Below are 10747 nucleotides of genomic sequence, written 5' to 3'. Positions count from 1 at the left end.
AAAGAAAATAGAAACATATGCAAGTCAATTAATTAATATCGACATTCAATCCAAGAAATAGTTCTCATTGAAATGATTGTGCTATATTCCAGTAATAAAGGGTGAACTAAAATATCATGATCACAAGGTATAACTTAATATTCAACATATTCTTAGGTATCTAAAAATAACTTAACCACCTATGAAAATTATACATTTGCATATAAAAGTTACATGCATGGGTTGAGAATATGGCCTAGTGGTAGAGTGCTTGCTTCATATACATGAAGCCGTGGGTTCAACTCTTCAGCACCATATATACAGAAAAAGCCAAAAGTGGTGCTGTGGCTCAAGTGATGGAGTGCTAGCCTTGAGCAAAACGAAGCCAGGGAAAGTCCTCAGGCCCTGAGTTCAAGCCCCAGGACCGGCAAAAAAAAAAAAAAAAAAAAAGGTGACATGAAAATGTCAGACAGTTGAATGAATATAAGTTTGATCAATAAATAGGTTTCAGTATTTTGGAATGTTTGATTATAGAATCATAGTAGGTTTCTTTTTTTTTTCTTTTTTTTTTTTTTTTGGCCAGTCCTGGGCCTTGGGCTCAGGGCCCGAGCACTGTCCCTGGCTTCTTCCCGCTCAAGGCTAGCACTCTGCCACTTGAGCCACAGCGCCGCTTCTGGCCGTTTTCTGTATATGTGGTGCTGGGGAATCGAACCTAGGGCCTCGTGTATCCGAGGCAGGCATTCTTGCCACTAGGCTATATCCCCAGCCCCATGGTTTCTTTTTTAATCAATAGAAGTGAAGTGATTTGCACTGACAATTTTGGAGCTTTCATTTAAAGCTTAAACCACGGATTGGTTGCTTTCTCCAGCTGACACATTGCTTGAATAAATCATTAATGTAAGAGCATCTTTGGGGCTCTCATGAATGTGAGCCCAAATGAGCATTCTGCAAGCCTTCTACATAAAGTGAATATTATAATACCCTTGAGGAAGAAATACAGAATTCTACAAATACAAATACTTGTACTTGAAAGCAATATAAATCTAGTTCTAACTTAAAAAGTGGAGGTAAAAAAATCAACTTGACAATTGGTGAAAATTATAAATTATGATTTCCCGACGGCTCCCGACAATGATTCCTTAAGCCTTCTGTTTCATAACTCTCCATGTGTGTGTGTGTGTGTGTGTGTGTGTGTGTGTGCGTGTGTGTGTTGATCAAACACTACCAACTAATTACCAAGAAGCCGGGGGGGTGGTACTGTGGCTCAAGTGGTAGACCACAGGGACAGTACCCAGGCCTAGAGTTCAAGCTCCTGAACTATCTCACACAGTGCAGTAGTTTCGTTTTCATCATAACATTCATTCACTTGGGTCACTTGTATATTATGTAAAGAAAGGCATTCAACAAATTATGTTTTATGATGAATATTTTTAATCTATATATTTTTATTACCTTGGCAGTGACAGTTCTTCCAAATTCTCTAGGTCCAAGTCAATATTTCCCCTAGGATGTTCAGGAAGAATGTATGTTATATTTAAGAGATAAGAAAAGAAAAGGAGAAGATAACTGAGTTGGCATAGCCTGGGAACTGCTGAGCTGAGCCTAATTTAGTGTGTTTCTTTGGGGGTCAGAGCTTCTCCAAAGTTTTTTTTTTTTTTTTTTTTTTGCCAGTCCTGGGCCTTGGACTCCGGGCCTGAGCACTGTCCCTGGCTTCTTCCCGCTCAAGGCTAGCACTCCGCCACTTGAGCCACAGCGCCGCTTCTGGCCGTTTTCTGTATATGTGGTGCTGGGGAATCGAACCTAGGGCCTCGTGTATCCGAGGCAGGCACTCTTGCCACTAGGCTATATCCCCAGCCCTCTCCAAAGTTTTTGCAACTGGGATAGATGATGGGGCAGGCTGCTGTCTCCTCATGTCCACACGCGCTCTCACACACACTCATACACACACACTCACCCTCTCTTACACAGCTGTGTACTGTTCTGCCCTTTGTGCCTGGAACATGGATGGGATGTGGAGGCGGGAGAGGAGGATGCCAGGAGGACTGGAGCAGGCCCCATGTAGATCTCATGGCAGAGCTCTAGATGTCCACCCCACATCCCAGCTCCCACGGAACAGGGGCATGGTGTCTGGACACTGAGCTCTCCCACTAGGCCACTCCTGTTCTGACTCACTTCCAAGCTGGACCTTGACTCCCAGATGTGCCTGCGCCCTCTACTCTCAGAAGGAGACACTGGACCCTTCAAGCCCGGAGGCCTCTCCACTGACCTCTGGGAAGGAGACACTGGACTCTGCAAGCCCCAAAGGCCTCTCCCTGCATCTCAGCCTTCCCTCTGGAAAGGTACATCCTTTATTTTGAAGTAAGACATTTAATTTCTTCTGCTGAGGCCTTGTTATTTTGTAAAGATGATGGCGATGCTGGTGCCCGTGGGGGTGATGAAGCAGCTTACGTTGACAGAGCACTGACCGTGAGCCGGCACTGTGTCACCCCCTGGGAAGTAGGTGCTATTACAAATGGGGACCTGAGTCCAGCACTTGAGTGGCTGGAGTGTGGAGCGAGAGAATCAGGTCAGCCTGGGCTGTGATGGGATGATGAGATCCATCACATCAGGGTTATCATGAATGCAGAAATAAGAAGAGAGAAGTCCTGGGAGCATGGCACAGAACGCATGGGAAATGGGGAGGAAAGTACAGTAGAAAGGGCCCAACCGCTGCAATTGACACAGAACAAACTCAGCAACTCAAGGACAGCAGAGAGGAGGGAAGAAATGAGAAAATGAAGGAACACATTACATGAAGCAAAAGAAAAGAAATGTCGAAGAAAAGGGAACTCGTCCTGGATCTTTCTTCCCTCCTAAAGGAATGTCCCTTTTAATCAGGTCTGTCTGTCTTTTTTTACAGATTCAAATGGTTTGTTTGCATGAATTATAATCACATTTGCAAAAGTGCATGAAGCATCTGGGAATAACATAATTGTAAAAAGACACTATTTGGCAAGAAGACCAGGTCTTTGGTCAGGCTGCTCAGATGTCTACCATGTCCAGCAGTGCAGAAAGATGGAGCTCAGAGGCGACTTCCTCTTTGCGTGAGCTCTGGATCAGCTTTTCCAGGTGCTTCAGCCGTTCAGTCAGAGAGGTGCCCAGTGGCTCTGGAGGCCGCAGCTGCTCCCTGGTCCTTGCAGTCCGTGGACGAGTTACGGTAGATGCTTGCGCCATGGACTCAATAGTACCAGGAAGAGATACTAGTGTCTGGGGAAGGTAGAGGGGAAGGGAAGTGGAATCGGTCCATGAACCCAAGTCTTGAGACAACCACTGCTGAAGTTGTTCTTCAAACCTCTTGTTCTCCTCCTTCTCCAGCAGCAGGCTCCCGGACAGACGCTGGATGAGGAGCTCCTCAGCAGGGGCTCCGAGCATCAGGTCCTCTGCACCGGGCCTCCCCTTCGGGCCACACTCTGTCCTCCTCTTCCCTTGTTGGTGCAGTTGAAGCAATGGAGTAGGAACATGGGTTGCCGAAGGACAGAAGGACTTTATCCCAACACGTGGCCGAGTCAGCTGTAGCTCCTTCCATGTCTGTGCTCTGGCTTGTTTCCATGACAAAGGAACATCAAATTTTTTCAACTCATTTTTAAAGAAATAGACACAGACCTGCCCATCTTGGCTGAGCGCCTGTGACGTGAGAGGGAGCAGAGGGGGTGTCCAGTCCCTCAGCTTGTGGTCGATGCACAGGGCGAGGACGTCGTCCCAGGGAACCTCGGCCACCGAGGGCCCTGCCTGCCGGCTCCGGGAGAAGCTCTTGCTCTTCCAGCGGAGGTAGGTCTGGCGGAGCAGGCTTTCCACCTGGGAATGGAGCACTGGCCACGTCTGCCGGGAGCTGGGGATCTGGGAGGCGTACTGGAGCACCATGGAGCACATGGGGAGCCAGGGAGCTCCTGGGGGTGGAAGGGCCAACTGAGGCAGCTGGAACCCAAGGACAGCCTGCTTTAGCCAGGCCAGGTGCTCCGGGGCGTTCCAGTGCAGGTGAGGAAGCCACGGCCGGCCTCCCGCCTCGGCGAACTCAGGGACAGGCCAGGAGAGCTGACCAAGCTTCTCTGAGGATGCCACAGAGGCCAGGAATTGCAGAACGCTGTTGAAGAGCTCCACGATGGCTCCCGGCTCCTGGGACGCCAGGCCAGCCAGGCGCCGCTCCTTTCGATCCTGGAAAAATCGGCCACTGAATGCCAGGCTGACGCCATCCTCAACATACTGAGTGAGAGTCTGGCAGCAAAGGTCCGGGGCGTGAGGGCAGCGTGAGACCAGCCACTGGGCCACATGGGTCACCTGCTCCGTGGCACGTGCATCATGGATGGAATCGGGGATCTCAACCACCATATACTCGGACACCAGCTTAGCTGACACCAGATCCTGCAGCATCAAGCCATCTTCCACCTCCTTCCCCGGTCCATGTCGTCTGGAACTGGGAACCAGAACCACCAGTGGGAGTGCGGGGTGGCAGGGCTTCGCCCGCAGGAGCTGTTGCAGCCGGGCCGGCAGCCCGAGCCCGTCTTCTCCCTGGCCATCTTCACTCTTCACGTTGGGGGGCAGCAGCAGCACTAGCCCGCTGGTGCCCAGGAGGGCATTTGGGGCCTCCAGGGCATGCAGGGTGCCGACCCTTGGGGCGTCCGGGTCCACCTGGACACACACGTGCACAGACACCGCCCGCCCCGCTGTGCGGCCAGACCGCAGGACGATGGCCCGGGTCTGCGTCTCGCCAGCCCCACCGCCCTCACCCAGGAACTTGACCTTCAGCCACTCGGCGAGGATTCCGCTGGGGCTTCCCGGAGTGTGCTCTTCTCCACGAGGCAGAACCAGCACCAGCTTCCAGAACACTCGCGCGTGGGCCCCAGGGACATGCTGGGCCAGGAGCCGCGGCAGGTCCAGAGGCGCCCAGGCCGCCCTGCCGAGCAGCTGCGGGGGCGAGGGCGCTGTGGGGCCCCTGCGTGACCTCTGCGCGGCCACGGTGGCCGCCCTCCACCGCTGCAGGAACCTGCGGGAGCGGCGGCCTTCCCGCAGCGCCTCCCCCGCCGTCTGCGCGATCTCCTCAGCCAGGACAGTGCCAAGAAGGCAGCCACAGATGTCTTCCGTGCAGCGCGCCATGCGTCCTTCACTCTCCGCCTCCTGGGACCGCGCGGCCTCCTCGGCGCAGGCTTCCCTCGCGCACTCGGCCACCTCGAGCCCCGTCAGCTCTGCGAGCAGATCATCCAGGGCGGCGTCGGACACGGCCAGCGCCGCGGCCGCGAAGGCCGCCCCTGCGGTGCCCACGGCCTCGCAGCCGCCCCGCACCGCCTCGCTGAGGAGCTCCTCTGCCACGGCCGCCAGGGCCGCCTCTGAGTCGGCGGACGCAGCCCGGGGCGGCCGGGGCTGCAGCTGGATGGATGGCTGCGGGAGGTTGGGGGCCGCGGCCGGGATGGGGGCGCGGGGAAGAGGGGCGAGGGAGAGGACGGGGCGCGCGGGAGGCGGCGGGGGGAGCCCGGGCTGAGCCTCCTCTGAGTTGGCGGGTACAGCCCGGGGCAACCGGGGCTGCAGCTGGATGGACTGCTGCGGGAAGCTGGGGGCCGCAGCCGGGATTGGGGCGCGGGGAAAAGGGGCAAGGGAGAGGACGGGGCCCGCGGGAGGTGGCGGGGAGAGCCCAGGAAGGGCCGCCCTCGGCCCAGCTGCCCTGGCGGCGTCTCCTGCACCCCCCGCGCCCTCGGTGCGGGGCCTCTGAGCACCGCTGGGCAGCTCCTCTGCCAGACTCGCCCCGAGGTACTCATGGTGGGAGCCAAAGCTGTTCGCGGGGGTGAGGCATGGGGCGGGGGACAGCGGCGCCCCATTCACGACCTCCCCCACTGACACTGTCAGCTTCCGCGTGACGAAGACCGACTTCTGGGCCTGGAGCCGCCCCTCAGGCTCCGGGACCTGGGATCGGGCTCGAGTCAGCTCCACGTGGCCCTCGGACACCGTGAGCCCGTGGGTGCAGAGGAAATCGGCGGCCTCCCGGGTGTCTGCGAAGAGCAGCATGCGTGCCACATCGTCCAGGGGGAAGCGCGCGGGCCGCCGGACGCTAGCCGTGTAGGCCACGTTGAGAGCCGCAAGCGCGCGCCTGCGCACCAGGTCAAAGTGGCGGTGCAGCAGGCAGGCGCTCAGGTACGGAGCTGCCCGTGCCAGCTTGAAGAACCGCACGAAGTTGTGGCTGCTCAGCGCCATTGCAGCCTGCATGGCCAGGTTCACCTCGGGGGACTCGCGGAGCTCGGGGCGAAGCCGCTGCACCTCACCGAGGACGTCACCGCGGTCCAGGTGCAGCAACACGTGGTAGGCCTGGAACTCGGCCTCGCCGGGGCAGGGCACCCCTCGGCGCCCCAGCTCCCCGTACATCTCCCGCAGGCTCCGCAGGCACTGGCTCAGGTTCTCCGCATTGAGGGCGGCGTCGAAGGTGGACGGGGGCTCCTCGCACAGGAAGTGCGCGCAGTGGATGTGGAATCGGGCGCAGCGCTCCAGCACGGACAGCGCTGCGGGGTCACACAGCTGCTGCTGCATAATGTCCTTCCGCAGGCCTCGCGTGCGGTTCCACACGAAGTCGTACCAGTCCCGCAGGCTGCTGTCCTTCCGGTCCAGGATCTGGGTCACCAGGTAGTCCATGGTGTGGCTGAGCACGGCCGGGGGACGGAGCTCGTGCGCCAGGGGCTCCTCCTGGCCGGCGGAGGAGCGGCTGTACTCCTTCACCGCCGCCGCGTGGTCCACCCGCCGTGTCCCTGGGATCACCTCGAACACACTCAGCTGCCCCCGGGCCTCCCTCTGGTACCGCTCCTTCTCGGGACACATGTCCGGGCAGGTCCCCACCACCGTCCCTGCAGGGCCCAGATCCTTCCTCTCCTCCCCAGCTCGCCGCAGGATTCTGTCTCTCTCGGCGAGCACGCGGTACTTGGCCTCCGAGGTCTCGGCCATGGTGCCTATCAGCCCACTGAGAGGGGACATACACAGCCCCAGGCCCCCAGAGCCCTCAGACCCAGCGTCGAAGGGGTGCCCCTCACCTCCATGGGCCTCCAGGAGCCGTGGCTTCTTCACGGGGGAGCTCGCCTTCAGGGGGCTGCCGGGGGCGACCCTCCCCAGGCGCTTGTCCAGTGGAGACTGCGGGAAGGATGCGTCCCTCAGGCCCTGGCCAGCTGCCCCATCACCAGGTTTCTTCTCCTTCGGGGAAATGCGTTTCTTGTTGGGACTCATTATCTTCTTGTGCCAAAAAATAGATACCTCCTTGTGCAAACGTTTCCCTTTCTTTCGAGCCAGAGCTGCAGATGGGTGATCAAAAAAGTGCACCACTGCAAGCTTCCTGCTGGGCCAGGTGTCAATGCGCTGCACTTTAGCCACTTTCCTGAAGTAGTTATCCAGAAAGGCCCTGTCGTTGAGATGATCGGGGATGTTCTTGCACTCAATGGCCTTGGTCTCTAAGGGAGAAAAACCTCCAAGACTGTCTGTGCTCTGGCGTCTTTTATTCTGGCGTACGGAGTTCCCCTCACAGAAGCTTTTCTCTCTCTCCTTTCAGTTTCTTGCTCTCTATTCACACCTGGAAGCCCCGAAGGGTTCAGGACAGACTGACTCCCTGGAGATGCTTCACTTTCCCCAGATGGCAGAAATGAACTTTGCCCTTTAGACTCCTTGTGGAGCAGATGGCCTGCTGCTTTATTGCTTTCAAAGACCTCCTTTGTCTTCCGGCCGAACAAAGCGCCTCCCGGGGGCCGATTCAAGCGGGCAGGGCGTTTACCTGGAGGATGGTCACCCCTGGACAGAGGGTCAGAGTCTCCCACCACCTCCTGGCCATGCCGCCCTGGTGAGCGGCGGTCCTGGCTCTTTTTCCTTTTCAGTCCCTTCACGAGGTTGGGAAGGGGCTCCACTGGGGAAACTGCTTCCTCACACCCTTGCTTGGCACTTGTTTTGCTAGCAGGGAAGGGTTCTCCTAAAGACCCGGAAGATATGACGAAGCTGAAGCTACTACTGGCACCTCCAAACACTGGCCCAGGACCTCTCTTCTTCTCCTCTACAGTTTGGTTTAACAAAGCAGGAGCAAAAGCAGATGAGCTATTTGTATTAGCTGGGTTTGAAAAGATAAAATTTGAATCCGTAGCTGAATTACTTGTCACCTGAGGAGAAGACAAAGGGGGCATCGGGCTGCCAGGTCCACTACCCAGTAGACGGGGAAGAGAGAAAAATCCAGAAGGAACCTGGCTCTGTGTATCTTCTGGCTCAGACTCTGCCCCCAGGACAGGTCTGAACACTGAGTCCTCTGGAATTTTAAAGCTGAATTTGGTCTTCCTGGAGCCAGAGCTCACTGTTTCTCCAGCTTCTGGTCCCAAAGTAGAAGTGCTTGGGAAAACCCCACTGCTGGTGGATGATGGGAGTTTAAATCCTGGGTTTCCAGACACAGGTGAACTTGAAGGCCCGGATGTAGCTCCAAAAGCAGTGTGTTCAACTCCAGAAAACAGTCCAGCACTTGAGGTTTGGGTGGGGCCAAATGCTGGTTCTTTAGAGGCACAACTTATTCCAGAAGGTGCTCCAAAGCTGGGGACCTGTGACAAGACCGGGTTCTTCCCAGATAATGTACTACTTTGCCCCAAACTCAAGGGCTGACGAAATCCAAATGGTAGCTTAGCCTGAAGTGTACCTCCGGTACTACGAGGAGATGCTGCAAAAGCACCAGGCTGCTGCCCACCAGAAGGGTTCCCTGGATTCATCTTTGACTCAGTTATTAAAAGCCAATAAACACCACACTTACGAAAAGCCTCTTCCTGAAATAGTCTGTTGTTCCAAGGGCTCCCCTTCACACAACACACAAATTCCTAGAAGACCTGCTCTTGAGTCAGAGTTTAGACCCTAACAGAGCAGCTCCCTCCCCGATGCAATTCACCCCTTGGGAAGGCGCTGAACCCCCAATCCACAGCCCTCAACAGAAAGTCCTCTTCCTGAATGAGTCTACTACACTAGGGGGCTCCCAGTCACACAACACACAAATCCGTAGACAACCTGCTTCTGGGTCAGAGCTTCGACGCTAGCAGAGCAGCTCCCGCCCTGGGATCCACCCCCTTGTGAAGGCGCTGAACCCCAAAGCCTCAGCCCTCAACACCCCTCCCTCTTACCGGCAGGATTCAACTGTATTTCTGGCTGTGAGGTCTGCCGAGGACTGGTGGTCGCCACGAGAGTTTCCGGGGCCTCTGTCTTCCTACCTGCCCGGGATCAGTCTTCAGCTCCTTCCTCCAGCAGCTGGGACCAGCGAATGAAGCTCCCGCGGTGCTGCTCTCCTTTATATACCAGTCTTGAGGGACCCGCCCTTGAGCTAGCCCTTCCCCTTCCTGTGGGATGTGCACTTCCAAGAGCCCTCAGGCCCAGCAGGTGACTGAGCCATGCCTTTAATCCTTTCTACTCAAGAAGCTGAGATCTGAGCATGGAGGTTCAAAGACAGCTGGAGCAGGAAACACTGACAGACTCCTTTTCTTTTCATTTCTCTATGGTCAAAGTGATGTACGAAGGGCTTACAGTTTCATATGTAAGGCACTAAATACGTTTCTTGTCCAACTTGTTACCTCCTCATGTTTCCCCTGCCTCCACATTTTTCTCTTCCCCCTCATAAATTGTACATTTAGTTGACACCATATAGTTTTGTAAGTATTGCTGTGGCATTGGTTTGTCTTTGTATCCTTTGTCCATTTTGGTATTTCCTTTCCCTTCCCTAGTTCCAATACATGTGTCTATACAATATCCAGGGCATGAAAATCAGTTACAGTGATCTTAGGGGTAAAAATACCGGAGAGAAATCTAAAAGAAAAAGGGCAAAATTTCACATGGCAGGGTTGAAAATAACAACATCAATGCTATGCTAATTGAGGAACCCACCCTTGACCTCCTGCTTCCCCTTCCTGTAGTGTGTGCAGTTTCAGAAGCCCTCAGTTCCCTGGGGGGGGGGGGGAATAGCCACGCCTTTAATCCTTTCTACTCAAGAAGCTGTGATCTGAGGATGGAGGTTCAAAGGTAGCTGGAGCCAGAAACATTGACAGACTAATCTTTTCATTTCTCTATGCTCAAAGATATGTACACAGGGCTTACAGTTTCGTATGTAAGGCACTGAGTACGTTTCTTATCCAACTTGTTACCTCCTCATGGTTCCCCTTCCTCCCCATTTTCCTTTTCCCCTCATGAGTTGACACCATACACTTTTGTATGTATTGCTTTGGCATTGGTTTGTATTTGTATCCTTTTCCATTTTGGTATTTCCTTTCCTTTCCCTAGTTCCCATACATGTGTCTACACAATATCCAGGGCACGAAAATCAGTTACACTGATCTCAGGGGTAAAAACACGGGAAAGAAATCCAAAAGAAAAAGAGCATGATTTCACATGGCAGGTTGTAAGTAACAACAATGATATGCTAATTGATGAACCCACCCTTGACCTCCTGCTTCCCCTTCCTGTAGGGTGTGCACTTTCAGAAGCCCTCAGGCCCAGGGATGACTGAGACATGCCTTTAATCCTTTCTACTCAAGAAGTTGAGATCTTAGGATGGCGGTTCAAAGACAGCTGAGGCAGGAAACACTGACAGACTCTTTCTCTTTTCATTTCTCTATGGTCAAAGATATGTACAGAGGGCTTAGTTTCGTATGTAAGGCACTGAGTACATTTCTTATCCAACTTGTTACCTCCTCATGGTTCCCCTGGCTCCCTATTTTCCTCTTCCCCTTCATGAGTTGTACAGTTGGTTGACACCATATCG

General features: G+C 54.6%; 1 protein-coding gene across 1 annotated transcript; it reads right to left on the bottom strand.

Annotated features, from left to right (window-relative positions):
* Positions 1-2900: 2900 nt before the first annotated feature.
* LOC125367036 (germinal-center associated nuclear protein-like) lies at positions 2901-8717 on the bottom strand. Its single transcript, XM_048367674.1, is given in 2 exon segments — positions 2901-7490; positions 7493-8717. Coding segments are annotated over 2 exon segments (5715 nt in total). The 3' UTR covers positions 2901-3000.
* Positions 8718-10747: the final 2030 nt, after the last annotated feature.

This window comes from Perognathus longimembris, chromosome 18 (genome assembly GCF_023159225.1).
Source record: "Perognathus longimembris pacificus isolate PPM17 chromosome 18, ASM2315922v1, whole genome shotgun sequence".
Lineage (NCBI taxonomy): Eukaryota > Metazoa > Chordata > Mammalia > Rodentia > Heteromyidae > Perognathus > Perognathus longimembris.
The sequence above is the reverse complement of the archived record's forward strand: the minus strand, read 5'-3'. Positions and strand labels throughout refer to the sequence as shown.